Below are 24,475 nucleotides of genomic sequence, written 5' to 3'. Positions count from 1 at the left end.
ATAAGATAGTTTACTTAAACTGAATAGCAAATGTAGCCACAACAATGGGACTGTTGTAGTTTCAACATCTTACGAAACAGGTTTCCCTATTTTCCTTCTGAAAGCAGGTTCGAGTTTCTGGCTATGGAGGGTGGTTTCTTCTTAGGCTTTCACTTCATGATCCTGTCCTTCCTCTTAACATTGAGGTATGAAAGTAGTATCAACACTGTAATTTCCTGGCTGAATAATAATAAACACATTGTAGGCACCAAGCCACGAAGATGCTGTGAAATTTGGACTTGAAGTTGCGGCTGCTTTGAAGGAATTTCAAGCTTTGGACACATCTGCTTTAGACAAAATTTTCCAACCCAAGTAAGCTGAGTGGCTACCTTGTTCAGCTTTTGAATTGTGTTCCGATGGCTGCCTCATCTTCTGCAACGAGCTGGCCTGCTAATGTAATAATGGTAGTTTTGAGGTTATAGTTTTTGCAAAGTGATTAGAAATCTCAGCCAAGGACTTCTGCAAATATACACAATTTTCCAGGTACCAAATAATAGAGATGAGTCTGAATATCTATTCAATCCTAACAGCAACATCTATTATCATGCCTCTGCACTCAATAAAACTTGAGGAGGCTTACCCGGATTCTCTGAAGTCAGGTTACAAAGCTGACTCGTCCTTTTTATTGCCAAACCTGATCTCAACCTAAATAATCTGACTGAATTAAAACTGAAATCAATAGGAGTCAATTCAGATTTATTCTGAAAAGCTGATGATCCAAATCTGACACAACCAGCAACAGGAACCATAACTGAACTAACTCATTCTATTCCTAACATTGTAACGTGTAGTAGTGAATTGTTGTACTAATCAGCTAGAAAGATATGCATGTCTCAAAAAGCTATGCCAAAGCTATTCAGTGAAGGAGAAAATTGGGACCTGCATCAGAAATTTATTTCTTAATAAGCAATATTCATTACGACTAAAATTCGAATCTCAACTTCCACAATCTTTTTTTTTGAATTCAAACTACGGCGTCTTTTGTACCTAAAGGATATTGGGGATCGATTTTGAAACTCTTTTTAATCATTTGTGGCACTAATTTGGAATCCCATAACCATGCGCGTGCTCATGAACGCAGTTCGTACTCCCCATTTGAACCTGAGCCGGTCTGTATCACGAGTACTAAATGAAATCAAACCAAAGGGGGCAGCCGAAATTGAGAAAATTTGTAGTCTCAACCTCAAAACTCAAAATGCATGAGTGAGCAGATGTTGCAAGAGCTTCGCAGAGTTTTCACCTACATAGACAGCTGATTGTAACAGGAACATTACAGACACAACAAATACAGGAACCAGAGCGTATCTGAAGCTAATCCAACCAGTTTAAATTATATACAACTAATTCCAGACATGCTACTTATTTGAATCATTGATGAGTTTTCTAGTTATCTTTTCAATATTTGTAAAGAATTTATGCCGTGGTAGGGGAGTTTAGAAGCTTCATCATGAAGTTGAACTTAACATCAGGTGAGGTCTTGGGCTTTGGCCAGTTTGCTCCCTCTGGCATCTTAATGCATCTGAAACCCTGGCCTTTATACAGTTTTGTAGCCGCAGGGTTGTTTAAGTCACAGTGCAAAGCAATGGCACGGCAGCCCCAGCTCCTCGCTTGCACTTCTGCCTTGGCTATGAGCCTTTTAGCTATTCCCTTCCGACGAAATCTCTCTCGAACAGCAACATTTGATATGTATGCAATTCCAGTCCTGCGATAAAGATGCCCAAGTATCATTTTCTGCTAATAAAGGGTTAACTTCAATCAAGAAAAAAACCTTACAAACACTTGTATATAATGCTTAATACTTCAAGCAGATTTAATATATGCCACAAGTGCTTCCAACTGGAACACTAGCATCTGTGAATATTAAACTGGAACAAGAGTCTACCAATTTGGGATGAGAGAACATTAAAATGAAAAAAAAAAAAAAAAAGTGAAAACAACTAGCTTTTAACTCAAACCAATCTCTAATGGCCTGCTGATAACAGTCATTTTCAAGTTATCTAGCAGGACCTTCCACGGGATGAAGAAAAAAGTCACTCAAACAGCCTCAAGTTGACTGTGCGTTGAAAACAAATATCATCCTGTACCACTATCTTTCTCGTCAGAGTATCATGCCTTCTCAGTTTTTCCTCACAACCTCACTGGCCTTCTTTCAGCATTCCTACAATCATTTGCCAAGCATATTTCTGTCCTAGCCAGAAAATTTGATTATCTTCTCTAAATAAAATTAAAGGAGAAAGGGTTTAACTGAGTTTCTCTTGTCTCTGTAGGTTTTAACAGGAATCAATAACTCATAGTAGCATATAACTGTTCTGCTACTAATTGACTTCAGCAATATCATTTCAATTATTGATCATCTGGCCTTGTGCCAGAAAATTTTCTAATTTTTTTTTTAGGACACTGACACCAGGCATCCTTACCAATTATTGCTAATCCTTACCCTAAACACCAGGCATGTCACAGGCCCAAAAAAGAACACCAGGCATGCCAGAAATATTTCCAACTTGTTAAAACTGTTCATTTTCTAGGATATGCAAGAAACAGTCTGTATCTTACCAAATAAGAGATTATCCAGAATAGAAAGACAACACAACATATGTAGAAACTTTGCTACATATCCAGCATTGGGTAGTATCTAGGTTCACTTGAATTCTCATTGGTTATGAAATCTTGAATGAGTTGAGATACACAATGCAAGATGCAAGACTTGAAGTACTTTGCTCCAAGATAGCTAATTATGGACTGAAAAAGAAAAATTAGATAAAAAAGAAGGGATTAAAAAGGATAAAACCTCTTTTGTCTTTTCCTTTCCTGGTGTTTTGGTAAGGAGGGGAAGTCGCAGGGTTTGATTTATCAAACAGAGGGGATGGCAATAGTCTACTATTGTTCCTAAAAGCCAACCATACAGCCTCAGAATAGTTATTTTCAACTAGTATACAGAGATCACAAGTAATCAACCGTAATCCGCTTAAAGCCTTAACCACTCTAGGCTGGCTAAACAAACTGTTCTTCACTTTCATTAAAGAATGGCTTTGTAAGGATTATTTATATTTGGCCAATGACTTTGGACAGGCTGTTGACAACATTTTGCTGTGACATCTAGCTTTGACATTAATATTAAAGGATGGATCACCGTATGACTTGGAAGAAATAAAGACAACCAGCTACACTCTAGGCGGGATTCCAAGCTTGCTGTGTTTCTTATTACAAGCATAGAGAGGCAAGCTAAATTTAAGGAGATTGAGCAATCAAGCTAAAACCTTACTCAGCCACCATATCTTCAAATTTGAAAAACAAAACTGGTTAAAAGTAACATAACATACTGTAAGACATCATTAAAGCCAGTAGTATAAGGCAAGGAAGGCTTGGAGTACGAAAGTTATGAGCAAATACAAACTTCTTAACCAACAAATACTGATAACCACAACTGCATTTTGGAATTATTACAGGTTCCGAAGACATTGAGCACATAAGTTGTTTATTGACGACATTAAAGGGGTAACATAGAAAGTGCAAGTTAAAGAAACAAAGACAAAGCTGAGGTAAATTTGATGAACTGCGTTTATGCAACCAGAAAACTGAAATTTTAAGACATTTTCATCTTGCAGCATAAGTAGTTAATGGTTAATAAGACAAGTTTCTTATGGAGTAATTTTCAACTGGCATGTCACATCTTTAAATGACATTAAACTAGCATGAAAAAGCTAGGAATAATTCAATTCACCTTCTCTGTCGGCGTGGTCCTTTTCTAGGAAGAAAATCAGCAACAGTATCAACAGTTAGTATGCCAGTCACATAACCTTTATTAAGACTAAATCTCCCATCAAAACCTCCTATTTTGAAATCTTCGCTTCCAAATAACAATGCATCATCAACAGAACCACCAATGACAGCAACCAAACAAGTTCTCCTGCAACCAGTTGGAATAGAGAATCCAGACAGCATTGCCACCAGCCTGTCAACTCGCAGTACAAAATCCAAAGGGAAGGAATATTCGGGGAAGAATGAGCTACAATGAGTCTCAGCCACTTCCCAACAGTCCTCTATCCGGGCCTCCCGAACTACTATCTCAGGAGACACGGCTGGAAAGAGATCAACAATTTGAGTAGCTCTGCATGCTCCTACACCCAAATACCAACATGTCCAAACAAACCATCAACATCCACATGTCCTACAAATACGGCCTATAATCATAGCAATTTAACCTTCAGGATTCTTTTATACGCAAAATGGACAATCCAGCCTTCAATAAACCCAATGAAAGTAGCATCTCCAGTACAAAATAGCCATAGAAAAGTGATTCCAAAAATCAGGAAAGGAACCCACGTTCTATCACTTCCAACAAGTGTCAGAAAAAGAAACTTGCTTTCTCACCTTGAAGTCAATCTTCCATTGACAAAAAAAAAAAAATCGTAAATTCAGCCGTAGGCAAATTAAACCAACCCAGATTCACATAAAAACAAACAGGAATTATCAAAAGTCTCAGGAACCAAACAGAACACAGATACTTAAGTAATTGGCAAAGTCAATGCAAACAACAAAATACCGAAATCCAACAAATTCATGCACACCTAAATTCACATGTTAATAAATACCAAAACCCAATTTTTCTCTTTAAAGAAAATTTATGACATAGGTCAAATCCAGTAACATATGTTCATCAAAGTAATACTAATAATATCCATCTAAGAAAAGATTTTAACTTTTGTTACCTATTTTGGAAAGAGATAAGTCATGACAAACCCTGGAAGAAGATGGAAAAAAGGGTTGATGTTGTTTTTTTGAAAGAAAGAGAGGGAAAAGAGAAGGTTTTGAGGAAGTTGGTGAAGGAGAAACTGTAAGTGAAGTACCCAAAGGTAAGCTCCGCATTTCTAGAAGACTTGGTGTCTCTTTGTCTGCCTCCTCAACTTCTCTCTCTCTCGTTGATAGTTGGTCTTGGAGAGAGGGAGAGAATGAAGAACAGAATTGTTATGTAACAGACAAAAAGCAACCAAGTAAGCAAAGGCTGAATCTTCGGACACAAATTTTGCTGTTAACTGACAAAAAGTAACCAAGTTGAAAATGAGACAGCGTCACCATGCACACTTGCTGCACGTGTGAACTCTTTTTATTTTAAATTTAATTTATTTTTTTATTTTGAGAATTTATTTTACTATAATTATTTAACAATTATATTATTGGCAAAACAAAAATTTATGTTAATCTATTAATTTTCTTAGCTAATTTTCTTAAATTTTTCATTAATTTATTGTTTTTTAGGTGCATTGCCATGCTCGCAGGTAAAGGTGGTGTTTTGGGTAAGATAACAAGTAAGACTCAACCTATGAAAATATTTTTATTTAATTTTAATTTTAGAATATATTTTTGAAATATTAAAATATTAAAATAATAATATCTTAAATATTTTAATAATAAATTGAAATCATTATTGGACAGGCAGGCTTGAGGATTGAATAATTGTTCAAAAGTGCCGATCAATCTTCTCAAACTGAACTTGGCTCATGAATATTTTCAATTTGAAAATTTTTTCAAAAATAATATATATATATATATATATAACACTCGTATATGAGTTTTTGCACATAACTATGAATGTATGTACATTTTTCTTTGATTGATTATTTGAATTTAATATTATGTGTTTATTTTTCTTTTTTTTTTCCTTGACCTTTCATTTAACTTATAAATTAGTATGATCATGTCTGAATCTCAAAAACTATTTTATTTTTACTTTTTAAGATCTGTATGTGATTTTCATATTGTTAATTTAAAATAATAATAAAAGAAAGCAAGATTAAAAGGGTAATATATTCCCATTAAGGTATATATTTAAAAAAAACCTTAATTAAAAATAAAAGTGACACATGTGTCAATCTTTTAACATAATTTGTTGAATTAAAAATTTATACTGATAATATATCATATACTAACTCAAATAATAATTTATTTTTTATAAAAAATTACCAAATACATTATCAATATAATTTTTAACTTCATAAATGGAGTTAACAGGATAACATATAACTCTTAAAGTTTATTTTAAAAAATTAAAAAAAAAAAGTAAAACATATGTCATATGTTAATGTGATATTATAAATAATTTTTTTCTTTTATAATATCTTAAATTTAATTAATGGATGTATTTATCTAGCAAAATAATATTTCCAACTAGCTCCTTTTGTTCAAGCTCCAAAAAAAAATAACATTTGTAGTGGGCCAAGTTTGAATGTAGTTTGGATTGCCATTTACAACTCTGTAAGGCTCATAAATTAAAATACATTTAATTAACTTTGGGCTATTTTAATTAAGTCAAAGAAAAAGCTAACATGGCTTTTGAAAGCTTTTTTTGCAGTTCCACAAATTTTTTTGGTTAAAATATTAATGAGCCCCTGAACTTTCTATTTTTTTGAATAATCTCTTATATTTTTATTATATTTAGATAATTCTTTAATTTTTAATTTATTCTTAAATAAGTTCTTAATATTTTTTTATCCACAAAATAAGGCATGAGGTGATAGGGTTTAAACTTTCACTTTATATATCTTTTTAAGCTTTCTTAGACGCTAAATTAAAAAATTATAAATAATAAGCTCTTAATATTTGATTTGTATTCAAATAATCAAACAATTTCTTTGAACCAACCTTTCAGTGTCTTTTAATTCGGTTCAAAGTTTCATGTTTTGTTTTTTTTTTGAGAATTAACGATTTCTTTTAATTTATTTCATTGACAATACTATATGCTTTTCTAGTATCCACACAACTCGGCGAATAGCTTTTCTAAATTTAACAATACTTTTATAATTTTACCTTTATTTCAATTATTTTTGACAATTAGTGGCAGATAATATATAAGAGAAAATACATGATAAATCATTGTATTAAAAAAAGGTCGGAGGGAGATGGTAAATTTTTGACTGGTCGCATTCCATCTAATATTTATAATATATAATAAATATAATATAATGTTCATGTTAATACACTTATAATATAATGTTCATGTTAATACACTTATAAAATTAAGCTCCGACTTCTTTTTTCTTTTATAATTTAGTTGGATAGTGCTTGACCAAACCCAAACGATATGCATCAAATATTTACAAACATAGCATAATAGTTAGAAAATAGAAATGTTTTGGTAGGAATTATCCACAGAGTGAACATGTTCTATGCTGAACACATTTTGAAATGAGTGCATTTCATTTATAATTTTTTTTTATCATAAACTTATAACGTAGGGGAAAACCAAAGAATAAAATGGATTACAAATACGGAAGAAGGAAGTTTCAGCTATAATTGTCCGAAACTCTGTATCAAATAAAATGATTTCAAGTTTTAAGATACAACCAATGTTATTTTCACTATTGCGGCTATGGTATCACAGATCATTCAACCTTCCAGGCATCCATAATTGGTGGGTCCTGCAAAAACCAAATAAACTAGTTCGTAGTTTAAAAGAAGGATGACAATGGCATGGTTAACTTGACCAAGCTCAACAATGTGTTACGGTTAACCTCAGCCTCTACTTTAGCAATTTCATTTCAACCATTATTATGACAAAAACAAATTCGGTAATGTTCCAAAATAGTAAATATTTACACTGAACATAGAAAGAACCATACTTTTGTTATCAAAATTGGCAAATTTTTGCTTCAAAGGTTTCAATTTAATGCCAAATTATGGAAGATTTGCTAAGAAATCACTTTACTTATCTAAAAATACAGAAGAAAATTCACAAACCTCTACTCCATATAACAGCCAGCACCAAGAAAACCGATGTGAACTCTCTTGCTGCTACTTCAATATTTACTCTCAGCAGATAAGAAGCATTTTGTTGATAAGGTCGTGGTTAGTATCTTATCCTGCACAAGTAATTGAAAATTTCTCATTTGTTTTTTAAATTAATGCAAAAAAACAAAGGACCATGAACCTTAGAAAAGATTTAATGCTTGATGATCAATAAAATATAAAATTGAAGATGTAATAAACATTATATTTGTAATAAAATTTTTGTAAGGGTTATAATCAATTTGAAATTGACATACCTGCGATTTTGAGTCATCAACTTTTTTTTATCAACTTTGCTGCTTCGAAGAATTATTGTGTAAACCATGATCATCTGATAAAGAATCAGCTAGAATCACGGATGTTCCTGTAATCAATTATCACACAAGGTATATGGGCTATATTGGACCATTCTGGTCCTCTATATATCCTTCTCACACCGTTCTTTTAGCACCGTACATCTCCAATTATCTAATCGCAAAAGCGAAAAAATCATCCTTCTTTTCGGAAGATACTTGGGCTTTGGGCAAGAAACGAATGACAAGCACTCCTATCTCCTCTTGAGGAAACAACACTGCATCTGGACACCCATTTTCTATTGAGAGAATTTCAAGAGAAGATCCCCGCTCAATTAGTGGCTTACAGATATTGGGTCCTCCTATAATAAGTTGTCGGATATTAGTAGGAAAGCCTTCTTTTGGGAAGGATGTCAGACTTGGGCAATTTGTTATTTGTAATTATTCTTGATAGCTAAGGTTGTGTATCGGACAGAGCTTGGAGCTTTTCACATAAATCGAGATAAGAGTACTTTGAGGTTTGAGGTGAGCAAACTACTTTCTGGAAAGGAAACCAAATTTGATCAATCAATGATGCGTATGTTCAGGAGATGGCTGAGCTTGTTCAATCCTTGAGGTAAATACTTGATATTATTACACCAATCGATAATAATACTTTCAAGAGGAGTTATCTTGAATTTCTTGTGCTATGGACTCCACCTTTGCGCAATACCATGTTGTCAGTTGTTTAAGCCTTGTAGGTAACTCCGCTCTTGATAAATATACCAGAGATGGACAATAATGAATATCCAACTGCTCTAGAAGACATGCATTGCTGATGTCAACATTCTCCCCCTCTTCCAACAAACACCGTAAAGTTTCACAACCATCGATTACTAGGATTTTGAGATTCGAAGGCAAAATGTTCTTTGAAAGAGAAGCCAGATTTAGGCAAGACCAAAGCTCTAGCACCGTAAGTGATGAAACGCAGTGCAAGGTTGTTGATAGCTTTTGTAACCTTTCACAATTCTCTATTCTCAGTTTTGGAATGGGGCAAGGGATCTTCGATTGCATCAATTCGTCTCTTTCCTCCTCTGCCCCTATGGAGACAAGTTTCGACCAGTTTCCAATACTCAATTCGCCAAGTGACATCGACTGAGTTCGCAATCCCCAATTGTTCTCTTGCAAAGAGTACAACTCCTCACAATCGTGAATCACAAGGGATTCCACATTTATTGATCCTAACGTCAACTATTCGGCTGCACAAGTAAACTTGGGAATTCTTGAAAAACAGACTCTTTTTAATGAGCTGTCGTCCTCAAAACCTCTATACACTACCTCGTGGCACCCTCGAATATCCAATTCTGAAAGCATTGGAAGGCCTTCAATTGAAATCACCAATTTCTTACAATAAGAAATCACAAGTTTCTCCAAAGAAGGAAGATTTTCCGATATACTACCCGACAGTTCCGGGCAATTCACAATACGAAGCTCACGAAGTTTAGGGAATTTCCTAGCTTCCTTATTAACTTCACAAAGGTTCCAGTTCTCCCATTTAAGCATGTCTTCAAATTCTAAACTCTCCAATGAAGAAAATGCAATTGGCGCATTTTTTCCAAAGAACTAAACTCCAAAACTAGTTACACTACACAATTTCTTGATGCTTAATTTTTCCAACAATGGCAATTGTGCAATTTGGACAATCATCAAGGCATAAAGATAGTAACTTATTGAATGAAGGATCTTCTATCAATTCCGCCAAACTAACACCACAATAGTACTTGAGGGCAAGTTTCTTAAGATTTTTGGAAGGTTGAAGCAAATCCAACACATTTTTCTCTATTTCCTCTCTTCTATTCTCAAAGTATTTACTCCACTTCAATTCTAACTTATCCAGTCCTGACTTATCATGTAACTTAGCCTTCCATGCATCTTTAGTTTCAACAACATTCTTTAACCCTGAAATACAAAAACCTCTAGCTTCCTTATTTGACATCCCTTGCTCTTTGCAAAACAAAATCGGATAGTGTTTGAAGATCACTTGGTGTGCAAAATTACTCGGCATGCCTTCTAATCTTTTTTTTTTTTTTGGGTCATTCAAGGGGGCTGAGCCCTACCTTCTAATCTATTGGCACCTGTGATATTAAGATAACATAGGTTGACTAGGATTTCCATCTCTAAAGGTAGCTTTTCAAGCACCTCACGCTCCCTTAATAAAAGGGTTTCTAAATTATAGAGGGTACCTATGGAGTCCGGCAAGCATTTAGTGAGAGTTCGAGAAAAATCTAGATACCATAAGTGTTTTAAATCTCCAATAACATCCGGTAACTTTGAGATTCGATATCCTTCCAAATAAAGCACCCTTAGACATCTCAAATTTAGCAATAAATGTGTTAGAACATTATTGGTTATATAGCAAACTCCATCATTTGAAAGCCTAAATGGTAAAAAAGTACCTAAATGTTACGCTTCATCAATGCCCTCAAACTTTTTGACGCCATCATACACACCACCAATGTAAGATAAGTGGCGAGCATGTTTTGAAATTTTCTGATCACCTTCTATTCTGCAGCATATTTCTCTGGTAACTGATTAAGCCAAATCATTGATGAGGTCATGCATAACAAATCGAGATTTATCTTTATTTGATATTTGCAAAAGAGACCTTGCTACTAGATCTGTAAAATACTTGTGGCCTAGATCTTCAATGCTATGTTTATCTCTAGCTTCCTGTAAAAGGCCTTCTGCCCTCCACAACAAGATTATTTCTCTCTCTTGGAATTCATAGTCCTTAGGAAGAATGGAGCAATATGCAAAGAACCACTTCAAATGTGGAGGAAGATGATGGTAACTTAATTGGAGAGCTGGAATTATACCACATCGATGGCCTGATGGCTTCCATATCTCACTCTTTAATATATCTTTCCAGGCATCAATGTTAACATTAGTACGAAGCAAGCCTCCAAGGGTTTTAGCAGCCAAAGGCAAGCCATCACAGTTCCTCACTATTTTCTCAGCAACTTATGTTAGATTTGAATGTCTTCCAAAATCTTTTGCTCCCAATGCATGTTGAGCAAATACAGACAAACAATCATCTTCGGACAAAACTTGTAAATAATGCAAGAGATGCAAACATTGTTGATGAAATAGCAAAACTTCTTGTTGTCACGATAATTTTGCTTCCTGGAGCCTTTGTTAGAAAAGGAGATTGTAAAATGGTCCAGTCATGATATTTTTCGTTCCAGACATCATCCAAAACAATCAAAAAATTTTCACTGACAATTTATTCTTTAATTTTTCTTGAAGAGAATTCAAATCATTGTCATTGCATGGCTCAGAAGTGACTGCTTGGAAAATTGCTTTTGTTATTCTTGTGACATCAAAATCATCTGAAACACAAACCCATGCTTTGAGATCAAAATGATCGTGAACAGTAACATCATTGTAAACAAGCTGGGCCAGGGTTGAGTCGTACCGATCTCTCCCATGCCATCGAGACACAAAATTTCCTTCATCATCAATGTTGAGGACCAATTTTAGTATTGTCTTCTTGTCTTCGTCTCTGCCATACACTTGAGTTTCAATCTCCAGAGAAGTAGGCTGACGCCTTTCTTTTATTTTGCTGTACTTCGAGCAATCAATCATTCTCAGTTGCAACTGATTTTTCCGAGGCTCTAAATCTTTCAATTTGGCAGCGATATCTTTTATCTTCGACATCATGCCCCTGTTAAACAAAACTACGTTGGATTAATCAGAAACGAGTCTGAGTTTCTTACTTGAGCTACCACGACGTTCCAACATAAAATTGCGCATGGCAATTTCGGTTTCAAGCTCATCCATAATGTCATCCACGTCATATGCCAAGTTTTGGAGTTCTGGCAACCAAATTTTCACAGATTGATCTTTTATCTACCTTTCCTCAGCATCATCAAGTAGTGCATGAATTTCTAGCAATTCTTTCTTCAACTTCTCAAGCTCTTCTTGAATCTGTTTTTCACTGACAATTTGCAAGAATTCAGAAGAACCTAACTTGTCTACAAGATAGCCAAAGAACTTGGAGATAACTTCTCGTATAGCGGACAGGGCTCCAAGCAAAGGCATGGTTGGGTTGCGTTGTTGCAAGAAATTAGAGAGAGTAAGAGAAAATTGAGAAAAGAGTTTGAGTTAGCAGGAAGAAGTGAAGTTAGGTAAAGATGAATTGTATTGCATGGATGATTTTTGTTTCTCTTTCTTTCTTTTGCTCGTTGATTTCAGGAATCTTTTACAAGTCAATATAGAACCCGCATTGACTCGGCTTTGATTTTTTTAACGTACTAGTTCTACCACTGTTGGCTATTGATAAACGAAGAAATTTCAATTGAGTTCTTTCGGCAATTTCGTTGATCCTCCATAAGAAAATCGCACCCCCTTAACTCACCTTTTTTTGGTAATTTCTACATTTGAATGTTGAAATGGGGAAATACACATACATACAGTTACTTCCCAAGTTTTATCAACAGATTTGGTGTATATATATTTGCTAATTCTATTGTCATCCTATATGATTTTCTATTTGTGATTCATAAAATAATAGTGTGCCGGACAATTCAGTAAAAAAGCATGAAAAAATTAAATACATATCTAGAAAAAATATATGAGAATCATGAATTATATATTAATCCTTAGAAAATTTATTTGGCAAATTCGATTTTTTTTTTATATTTAAATATTTTAATCACAAAAAATTAAACATCTTAATATAAATTATGTAATAATGTCAAATTTAGTCTAAAAGTATATAGTATTATTGGATAATATATTATATCATAGTATATTATTGGAAACTCTTTTCGTTGCTAGTGCTAGCGTTCGTAAGGCAAAGGTTGGTCCTACATACAGAGGCGATAATTGCGACAAAGTAAAGTGGAAATGCCAGTAACAAAAGTTGGCAAAGATGTTTTAGCAAAAGGAGATGCTGTTTGGAAAACAGATGAGTTGTTTTTTTAGGCAGCTTCCTTTTTAATTCTTCATCTGTCATTCAATCCATCATTTAATTTAAATTTCTTATCATTATCAATAAAATTTATTTCTTCAATATACTGCTATATATATGGAGCTGTCTAAATTAATTCGAATTTCAAAATTTTATTTAATTTTAATTAAAATTCAACAAACTCGATTTAATTAAAAAAGTTAATGGTTTGAACTCATTCAATTTGATCTAAAAATAATTTGAATCCATAAATAACATGAATTCAAAGTAATTTGAGTACTCCAAAGGACTCAAATTTGAATTGATTTTAATAAAAAATAATTGAAATTGAAATTTTATTTTTAAATATTAATTTGATAAAAATAATATAAATTAATAATTTACTAATATTTAATAAATTTAAATTATTTTTAGTTTAATTTTATAATTTTTTACAATTTGGTTTTTTCTTAATTATGAATAACAATAAAAAAACTAAAAATAAAGATTTGAAAGCATTTTATTTATAATTTTTTTTACTTCAATTCTGTAATTAGTCAATTAATATAAAAAATTATATAAAATTTATCACTTAAAAGTGTAAGTTCTACGTAATTTTTTTATGAATTTTACACAATATTGAATTATAATCAATTAATTATATTATAATAATTATAAGTGATATTTTTTTTATATAAAATTATTATTATTGGAGTTTGTTTGTTAAAATTAAAGAATCTGTTTACAAAAAAATTTTAAAGAAATTTAAAATAAAAGATTACGTTAATTTAAAATTTTAGTATTAATAATTATTTTATTCAAATTTTACATTTTATCAAAAATTTTATAAAACTGAAGATAAAGAACAAATTTTTAATTCAAGGCTTATTTCTCTCTATTGGCATCGTTGAAAATTTTAAAATACTTCAAAAAATCAAATTTAAAAAATCAAATTTAAAAATCATGTTACGGAAACGAAATTCAAGAATCACTTTATAAAAGAGTTAAAATCTTGAAATGAATCTTAAAATCCGGGACAAAATATCCGATGAGGATTAAAAATATTATAATCAATGTTTTAATAATCCGACCGACAGTTGAACAAATCGATTGTCCGTTTTTTGGTTTCATAGATTTTTTTATGGATTCCACCGATTGGTTCAACTTAAAAAATTATTGTCGTTAACTTTTATCAAACACCTTACCAGCTACGGCACGCCAGACCTGCCTAAATGTAATAAATAAATGGTACAAGGCAAGCTACTGGTCAAGCCCTTTACGTCAATTCCAAGTTTTGCTTTATCTTTTTTCACTTACTTGCAAAGTGATTTTGTTACGAATTGATACTTAAAAGGTCTGAATTTACGCGATTTTGAGATTCAAATATTTATTTTTTTTGGTATTTTAAATTAATTTGATCATTATTATTTATATTTTTATGAGATATTATTTATTTTGATTTTTTTAATTTTACAATTTTATCTTATAAAAAATATCTCACAAATCAAAGGTGGTGTGAACCCTTATATACCATCGTAACCCTTCTATTATGTTCGATGTGAGATTCAATACTCTTCCTTAGGTCCGTGACATTCTCCTGCACTCAATCACGTGATGCCCTCGTCACGGAGGCTGACCACTATACCTGCCTCCCTTGAAGTGCTTGACGTGGATCGAATGATTTAGGGCTGACTCTGATACCACTTGTCAAGGGTCGACACTTAAGCTCCGAACCCGCGCGGCTCCAAGATCCGGACATTCATCCTTTCGGCGTCTCAGATTAGCCTAACCGTCACGATTCACACTCTTGTGAAATATCATCCGTTTTGGGCCCCACTGACCTCACAATTTTGTCCTACAAAAGACGCTTCACAAGACGAAAGTGGTGTGAACCCTTATATACCTAATAACCCTCATATTATGTTCGATGTGAGATTGAGGACTCTTTCTTAAGTCCGTGATAATTACACGTATTTCTAGACTTAATTATAAAAAAGTTTTTAATAAAAACTAAATAATTATTTAAATTTTATTATTTATTACAATTAATAAATTAATAATTTTTTTATTTTATTAAATTGGTAAACATTATTTTTAGTTAATTAAATTTTTAAATATTTATTTTTATCAAATTGATTTTTTAATTAAATAAAAATAAATGTTAATAATTAATAATTTTTATATAATAAAGATTCAATTAATGAAATAAATATTTAATAACTTAATTAATTATAATAAAATAATAAAAATTTAAATAGTTATTTAATTTTAATTGAAGAGTTTTTTCATATTTTACTTTAATATATTTTCATCTCATTATTCTAATATTATATCACACAGATACTATCATGTAAGCATCATTTGTTTGCAATGCAAATATGATTCTTATTCTTATTATGAAGCATCATTCATTTATCATGTCAGGTGTTATTTTTCTTTGACTATAAATTAATGTAGTTTTACTATTTATGTATTTAGACATTCATAAATTTATAATATTCATAAATATAGGTAATTATGAATAAATATATTTTGTTTTTTATATCATTTAAAATTTAAGTCTAGATTTTTATTTACTATTCACAATTTTTATTATTTATAAATTTATAACATTTATAAATATAATTAATTGTAAATAAATATAATTGAATTTAATATGATTTAAATTTAACATATTTATTAAATGATATAAATATTTAAATCAAATCAACGTATTATATCCGTAATAACGTGTGGAATATGACCTAATTTATAATACATCAACCACTAGCCGAACTTTCTAACAAAAAGAAAGCGTGTAATCCAAATCAGCCACTAAGCCGAACTTTGCTCGTTTCTTTCTCTAGTGGTTTCCTCGCACTTGTCCCCGTCTTGTTTTATTCTATTCGCAAATGATCCTCTTTAATTTTTATGAGAAAGGTAAAATACAAATAAATTTCTCTCATTAAAATTTGGTACCCAATTATATTAGTCAGGTAATTGGATTTGGATACAAGGAAGAGTAAAACAAACTTACCTGCGGATCACCCAATACCCCAAATATAATATACTTATATATTTTTTTATTTCTCTTTTATTTTGATTAAAATAAAACTATTCTAAAAATATATAAATTATAAAATATTTTGCAAACCAATTTTTTTATGCTTTTAAAGAACAATTTAGTTAGACTATATTATATTTAAAGATCACTTTGATTATTTTTTTTATTTTTCCCTTAATTTGCTACTCCCATTATTATTTAAAGACCACATTTATGCTTTTAAGGACATCCTTTTTTAATATTTTTGGTTTTGTTACTTAAAAACTGAAATTAATTTTTTAACAAATTTGTTGGATTGTATGTATATATATGATTTTTATGATTATTTTATTATTTTTTAAAAATATAATCATATATTCAAATCGAATTTTAGTTACTCATTAATAATTGGTACAATAATGAATATGTAAAAATATCACATGATGGATATGAACACAAATATAGGTATGATTATCATAATAGGATACAGGGATGGAGAGTGCCACGCCCACCACGATAGTGGCCGCATTGCCATATATTCCTAATCAATGAAAAGCGATAAGATTGTCTTTAGCTTATTGATTTTGTGATCAAAAAAATTTTAAAGAAGACATCGATATTGGAACCTCAGCCTCCCTCTTTCTTTTTTGTTGTAGGATTGTGCCCTCTTAAAATCAAAAGAAAAAAGAGATAAGATCATATTTGATTTTTTAATTATAATAATATATCAAATTTAATATCTAAATTTTATTATTATTGCATCAAAATAAGCTTTCAACTCTTATTTTCGCTATCTAAACCTTTTTAATACATATAGACCCAATGATATGGCAAAAAATGTTCAAGTGAACACAATTATATACATAGATGTCAAAAAAATGTAAAAAAAATTTCAAAAAAGAGTGATCTAACCAAATTTTGTATTAATTAGTACCATGATAAAAATAATAATTAGCAAAAAAATATATAATTAATAAAAATAAAATATCTATGTTTTATAAAAAATAATAAAAAGGATTAATTATTTGATGTCATGATTTAAAATAATTAGTGAAAAAGATATTTTTATATGTAAAATTATTATTTATTAATAAAAAAGAAATGTCAATAGGTAAACTTAATAAAAAAGGAAACGTATATTTATATAGAAATTAGTAAAAAGATTAATTATTTAATTTTTTGATAAAAATAATTAGTGAAAGGGAAACATCTATATATAAAATTAAAAAAAAATTGAAATGTACATATTTAACTAGAAATTACAAAAGTAGTTTTAATTTCCTTTTTTTTTTTAATTGCAGATGAATATAGATATTTCTTTTTTATTAATTTTACATATACATATTTTTACTAATAAATAATTATTATTTATTATATTTACTAAAAATATAAGTAAATAAAAAATATTTATTATTTGATACCAAGATCTAAAATAATTATTTAAAAAATGTCTAGATATAAAATTAAAAAATTAAAATTACTTTTATGACCTCTAATGTACATATGTGTTTAGATAATTATACATATTATTTAATTAAATGTACATATATTTTATCTATATGAACATATGATAATTACTTGTAATATTGAGATAACAAAAATTGAACATTAATGTCAAAAAAGTAATTTTATTTTTTATTATTTTTAGATATTGTTACTTTGTTGCTAAAAATTAATTTTGTCATGGTATGAAGTAATAAAAATTTTATGTTATACGATATTTTTAATTTTAATTTTATATTTGTTCTCTGTGTACATTATTGTATTTACATGTATTTTTTTTATCATATTATTGTGTCTACATTTCCTAGAAAGGACTTAGATAATGAAAATTATATAGTTTTATCTTTTGATTAAAATAATTAAATATAAGTGTTATAAATTTAATTTTAATTAAAAAAATAAAAAATATATATAATTCTAAGTGAATTATATATTTAAGCCAAAATATCATATCAACAACATTTTAAGCCAAGCCGAGTTCTAACAACTTTCTCAGCTTGAGCTCGCTTATTAATTACTCAGTCGACCTCGTTTAAATCTCACCAAACGAACCCCGAACAATTAATGTATACTCCGGTTAGGTTCACGTTTGAAAATGATTGAAAGCCGAACAATTAACTTCTCGCCTGCCATGTCTGTCTGTCTTCACGGTCCCTCCTTGAAGCCATCCTTTATTTCTGACATCACCCTAGTTAGTTTTGACTTTTTATCAACCATAGTTAGTTTGGGTCTCCAAAAAACAAAAAGGAGAATTACAATTTTGAGCGATGAAATAGAAATATTTAATGGTTATTTGTCCAATAAAAAATATTTAACGCGAAGGAAATGATAAATTTTAAAATTGGACGAATACTCAAATATGTCGTCAATTTTTTTTATAAAATGAATTTAGTTCTTGACTTTTTATTACACGTAAATAAATATATAATTATTTATTATATAAATAAAATTATAAAATTTTTAAATTATGTAATTAAATCTAACTTTATTAAATGAAATTAACAATCATTTGTATTACACAATTGTTATTTTACATGAAAAATAACGTATAAAACAAAATTCATATGAACCGATGACATCATTTTTTAAAAAACAAGCTTAATATATAAATATGCGCTCAATTTTTTGTACAAAATAAATATATGTCACCGACGTTTTATTATATTTTTAATTTTTTTAAACTTTTACTTTAAGAAAATAGAAGTTTGTCTCGCCTTTTTATCCTCAAGTTGCCTCGTCCACAAACTTTTCTAATTTTGAAAAACTTGCTTTATTTCCTTTCTTGATTCTCCATAAAAAAATTTTAAAGCATTTTCATTGTTTTTTTTTTTTTTTTTTTATCCTTTTAGTTTTCACATAACCATAGCCAAATCCATTTCCATGGACTTCAAAACTCTTAACTCAATCACCATTCTCTTAATTCAATGTTGATAAATTTTAACATATTAAAAAAAATAATACTCATTTAATATGTATTTAATATATATTTAAATTTTAATTTATATGACATAATTATATTTATTTTTAGTATCAAATTTAAAATGATAAACTATTAAAGATCAAAGAATAAAATAATAATATATATGACTAATATTGATATTTATATTGTATTTATATTATTAATATAAAAAATAATTTTACAATAATTATTAAATGAGTATCATAATTAAATGTTTAAAATAATTTTTAATTGAAATTAAATAACTAATTAAGTATCATAATTAAAAGATTAAAAATTAAAATAATTTTTATATGTTTATATTAAATTAAAATAAATATAAAAAATGTATTAAACGAATTAAATATATTAAGCATGCACTCATATGATAAGATTAAATTAAATATATTATTCGTATTATGTCATGTATTTGACTAATCAACACAAATATGATATGAAAAATTATGTCATATCAAAATTTATATTAACACGAATAAATATAAAATACATTTTTTTAAAAACACATATATGACTTTTTTATGTCATTTTCGTATCGTATTACTATATCGTATCTAAAATTAACATATCTACATGAAAGGCTGAGGACACACTTGAATATTAAATCAAAATTTTATCCAAAGCCTAGCCCTAGTTGAGTTAGACACATAGGTAGCTCAACTCATGGATAAATTTACTCATAAATAACTAAAAATCATAATTTTATAATTAAAAATTTTAGGCAAAATAAAAAAAAACTAAATATAAAATTAAGATAAATTGTTTGATATATTATCGGTAGAGTTTTTTAGTCCACAAGTGGGTTTAAGAAACTGAGACATATTCTGCTTCTGTTAATTAGGTTTTTTACTCTTAATATGCCATATGAGATATGTTTCACCCTACTAATTCTGCTTATGGAGTCTAAAAACTTTACTATTAGTATCATTTTTAAGATTATTATGATAATGTAATCATTGATGTGATTTTATTGCCGAAATTATCTTATCATTCATGATTTAAAATTATTTTGTTTGGTTAACAATCATGAATTCATAAGAATTAGACATCACTATTTTTTGTATTACTAAAAATCAAACATTATTTTATTTAAAATTATGAAAATAAATATGCATATTATAGTAATTATACAAGTTAATGATTTTAATTTTGTTTAAGAATAATAACTTCTAAAATATAATTATATTTGTTTATTTTATAATAAAATATGATTAAATTCTTAAATTAATAAATATATTTATTTATTAGGTAAATCAATTTTTATAATATAAATTATGTAAAATATATATTTGAATTAGAAAATAAAAATAATTTATTAAAACATTAATAAAAAATATATATTATATTACATATAAAGTAATAAAAAATATAAATTATTTTTTAACTTATTAAGAATATTAATTTGAAAATACAAAATATTATAATATAAAATAATTATAATTTTAAGATGAAGTAAGTTTTTAATTCAATTATTAAATGGATAATATTGATTATTATTAATTTTACATATCATTTAACCTCAATGATAAAAATTTCTCATTTTTTTGGATGAAAATTAGATGAAATTTGATAATTTATGTTATTGTGTTATATTTCGTGCTAAATATGATTTCAAATGCAATATGAATAATTTTGACATAAATACGATACGACTACTTAAATGACACGAATAACTTAAACATTAATATGTCACATTTATTATACATGTTATACGTAACATAATATAATTAATACATTTAAAATTATTTTATAGCTAAATAATACGACATGGCACAACATGATTAATATGATTACATATGAATAACACGATCAGACACAATTAATTACCTAAAAAATATGACGCAAAATGACATGATTAACATAATTATATACGAAAAATATGATTAGAAAAAATTAATCCATTCATTTAAATAAAGAGTCATTTAAATTAATATTTAAACAAAAAATATCTAAAAATGGAATATTTATAATTTATTTAAACATCAAAATGATTATTTATTTTTTAAATAAATTAAAATAAATTTTAAAAAATTTTAATGTTATGAATAGTACCGTGTCTTAAGCATGTTATTATTATTTGAGATGAACATGATATAATTAAGACACAAAATACGATTACACTAAATTCATACATAATTTTTTTATATTGTTTTTGTGTCGTGTGATCGTGTTGTATTTAAAATTATTAGATCTAAATTAAATCACTTTCTAAAATGTTGATCGAATTACTTTCAATGATTTAAAGTCATTACCACATAAGATTAACAAGTATTTACCAAGTATGGTGATTTAATCACCATAATTTTTCAAGTGATTATCATGTACCAAGCATTACTCAATGTATATGATAATGTCTCTAAAATTAAATAATTAATAAATGATAAGTTTGACTTTTTATTTAAAATTAAGTTTATAATTAGCATTATTACTTTTTCAAGAAATCTGTTTATTTTTTATCAAATTTTAAAAGATAATAGACATTTTTCAAGTCTTTTTTTTTATTAAGCCACAATAGGCTTTTGTATTTCACCCTAATAATTTTTAAAAATTTTATTTTATTCTTTAGCATTTTTTTAGAGGCAAAGTGTCATTATTCAAAAATTTGTTTGTATTTTTGTCGTCCTTTAGCTAAGTTTAAACCCTCGTCCTGGCTCCGTGGTCCCCCCTCTTGGAGCTGGCTTAGTGGTCCTCAACCCTACAATCTGGAACTCATTGGAGGGTTGGGTCAACATCAAATAGGAAATGTCAAGGTAGACCACACTATATATATATATATATATATATTATATTTATATAATATAAAATATTAAAATTTATATATATTTATTTTATTTTATACGAAAATTAATGAAAACTTAAAATAAAAATATTTAATTTTTTAAAATTTATATATAATAATTATTAAAATTTTAAATTATATTATATTTATATTTATATTATATTATTATATTATATTTTTTATATCATATTTATATGAAGATTATTAAAATAATATTATCACACATCCAATAAATATTTAATTTTTTATAATTTTATATTAAAATTAAATCATCTACTTATAATTAATTGATTAATCTCTCTATTTACAATTAATTTTAAATTAAATATTTAACAAAAATTACGTTAAGATTCGTTTTAAATTCTCCAATCTATGTCAAGGTAAGTCACGGCCTGACGTACGCTCTTTCACAGTATTTTTTATTCAAGCAATACTAATCCTTGCATATCAGGTAATTTCGTTGCAATGGTCTTTTCTTTTTCTTTTTAAACAAAAACATTTACAATTACTAAATTTTTGAATTGATACTTTTTATAATCCTTTTATTTCAAAATTTTTTAAAATTTTAAGAATTTTCATACAAAAAAATTCTTTAAATTTGGAATCATAGACAGTTTCAAATAGAAAAAGCATAACTCTCGGTGCCGTCTAAAAAAAAAAATGCAAAAATAACAAAAAAAAAATTCTTCCAACTACTAATCTTCCGTCAAAACTCCAAAGTCTCTCTCCGTCCATCACGTTGTTCTCCCTCATAGTCATACCAAACGCTTCCTTGTCTTCATGACAGAACTTTTTCATATTTCTTCTAACAACCCCCAGATTTACAAGTTTTCCCACATTACGCCCTGATGTTGTGGAATTTTGCTTGAATTTAAGACCTCGACAAACAAGTTTAAACGCCTGCCAATTCTGAATTTTTTAGATTTGGTGTTATTTTACTACTTTTTTAACTTTATTTTTAAAAAATTATTATAAAGGAAAAGAATTATAACTAAACAATTGTATGATTATAAAAAATTTTACAGACAAAACTTTCGGTTAAAAGATAGCTAATCACTTATTAAAACAAAGTTATTGGCTAACGCTATGTTTGAATATATATATATATATAAATAAATAAATAAAAAGTTTTTTTTTTTAAATATATGTATAATTTATTTGAATAGTTAAAATTAATAAAAAAATAAAAATAATTCTAATAATTATTGTTTGGATAATTAATGAAAAAGAAAGCAAATAATTTATTATAATCTTTTTTTCTAATTATAAATTTTTTTAAAAATAACATATAATATATAAATATAGTTTTATACTGTCTAGTTTGTATAAATAAATTTTTTTAAACAAAATTGAATATGTTTAATATGATAATATATATTAGTTAATTATTGATTTACTTTTAATTTTATATTTTAATTTATTCTTACAATAATTTAACTTGTTTTATTGTTAAAACTTAAAAAATTATAAAATATCTATAAATTGTGATATTATCTAAAATATTTAAAAAAATTATTTTTATAAAAAATGTCCATTATACAATAAAATTTTATGTCATAACAAAAATACGACTATAATAATCTTTTTATAAAAATAAAATTTTTTAATTTTTTTTCTTAACTTTTCTTTTAAATTGAGATATTAAAAAAATAAAAATTATAAAAAAATTAAAAATTATTGAATTTCTACTTGTTTTAATTAAAAAATTATCTAAATAAAAAAATATTATTATTATTTTTATTATTATTATTTTCTCTCAATCCAAACTTAAGGTAATTGCTACGTGAGAAATACAGAATAACAAAAAGGCCCAAGTAGGGTCCCCTCTAGTATATTATTGCACGACGCGATGCTATCGATGTTGTTTTCTTCGAAGGTGACCAGTGCTTTCAATCCACAATATTATGCATCGTAGAAAAATAAAATAACTAGAAGGCCCAAGTGGGGTTCCCATTATCGCGCGATGGGTCCCATTATCGTGCGATGAGTTTCCCGTATCGCGCGATGGTTTCCATTATCGTGCGATGGGTTACATATTGTGCGATCGGTTCCCCAAATCCGTTGAAACAAAAGAAAGGAGTCTCAATCTGGATTTAATTTTAGGCGCGACGATAATCCAGAAGCTCACTCTTTCTCAACGTGGCGATCAACAGATTCTTTTAAGGAGCTGCAGTTGAATGTTGGAAAGGGGTTTTCAAGCTGAAGTGATAAAATTTCAATCTTTCGACGGAATGTAAACTTCCTTTTACTTGCTTTCAAATGCGTCTTTAATCATCGATATTCTTTTTTCGATCTATTTTTTTTTATCCTTTCATTCTCTTGTATATGACAGGTATGGTAGAGTTATAATTTGTTACAGCTTTAAAATGTTAGAAATTTATTATTCAGGTTTTTTTTTTTTCAAGTGTAGATCTCCGATAATTCTACGTCTATTTGTTTTGTTCGTTCATCCTTGTACCTAACTAGTTCAAGAGTAAGGGAATTTTCTCGAGTTCTTGTTGGAATTTTAATGAGAGATATTGATTTATATTTTACCTTTTTTTATATAAAAAAAGTGAAGGAATCATTTGAGAAGAGAATAAGAAAAGATGGAGAGAAGAACGAGGATACCACTGAGAAAGAGACGAGCAAAGTTCGGCTTAGTGGTTGAGTTGGATTACATGCCTTCTTT

General features: G+C 28.4%; 1 protein-coding gene and 1 pseudogene across 2 annotated transcripts; both read right to left on the bottom strand.

Moving 5' to 3' along the window:
• Window positions 1-1,198: 1,198 nt before the first annotated feature.
• On the bottom strand, window positions 1,199-5,043 carry LOC111310312 (GCN5-related N-acetyltransferase 4, chloroplastic-like). The gene is made up of 3 exons (XM_022909634.2): window positions 4,749-5,043; window positions 3,761-4,157; window positions 1,199-1,741 (listed from the first exon to the last, which is right to left on the bottom strand). Exons 1-3 carry the CDS (start codon window positions 4,903-4,905, stop codon window positions 1,453-1,455), a joined length of 843 nt encoding a protein of 280 aa, XP_022765369.1. The 5' UTR covers window positions 4,906-5,043; the 3' UTR covers window positions 1,199-1,452.
• A 2,100-nt stretch (window positions 5,044-7,143) lies between these two features.
• Window positions 7,144-12,557, bottom strand: LOC111309539 (putative disease resistance RPP13-like protein 1; annotated as a pseudogene). Its single transcript, XR_016330346.1, has 4 exons — window positions 10,211-12,557; window positions 8,607-10,160; window positions 8,079-8,568; window positions 7,144-7,895 (listed from the first exon to the last, which is right to left on the bottom strand). The product of XR_016330346.1 is annotated as a putative disease resistance RPP13-like protein 1 (transcript).
• Between the last annotated feature and the right edge of the window lie 11,918 nt (window positions 12,558-24,475).

Source organism: Durio zibethinus, chromosome 19 (genome assembly GCF_047325235.1).
Source record: "Durio zibethinus cultivar Kanyao isolate XHJ-2024 chromosome 19, ASM4732523v1, whole genome shotgun sequence".
NCBI classification, from domain to species: domain Eukaryota; kingdom Viridiplantae; phylum Streptophyta; class Magnoliopsida; order Malvales; family Malvaceae; genus Durio; species Durio zibethinus.
Note: the sequence above shows the minus strand (reverse complement) of the source record. Positions and strands in the feature narration are given on the sequence as shown.

Bases quoted from the DNA above. Each gene is read 5' to 3' on its own strand.
- LOC111310312 (XM_022909634.2), bottom strand. From the start codon at position 4,905: ATGCGGAGCTTACCTTTGGGTACTTCACTTACAGTTTCTCCTTCACCA. The intron at 4,158-4,748 runs GTAACAAAAGTT...ATTTGGGTGTAG, and splicing joins CTTATCTCTTTCCAAAATAG to GAGCATGCAGAGCTACTCAA. The intron at 1,742-3,760 runs GTGAATTGAATT...TCTTTATCGCAG, and splicing joins GGACCACGCCGACAGAGAAG to GACTGGAATTGCATACATAT.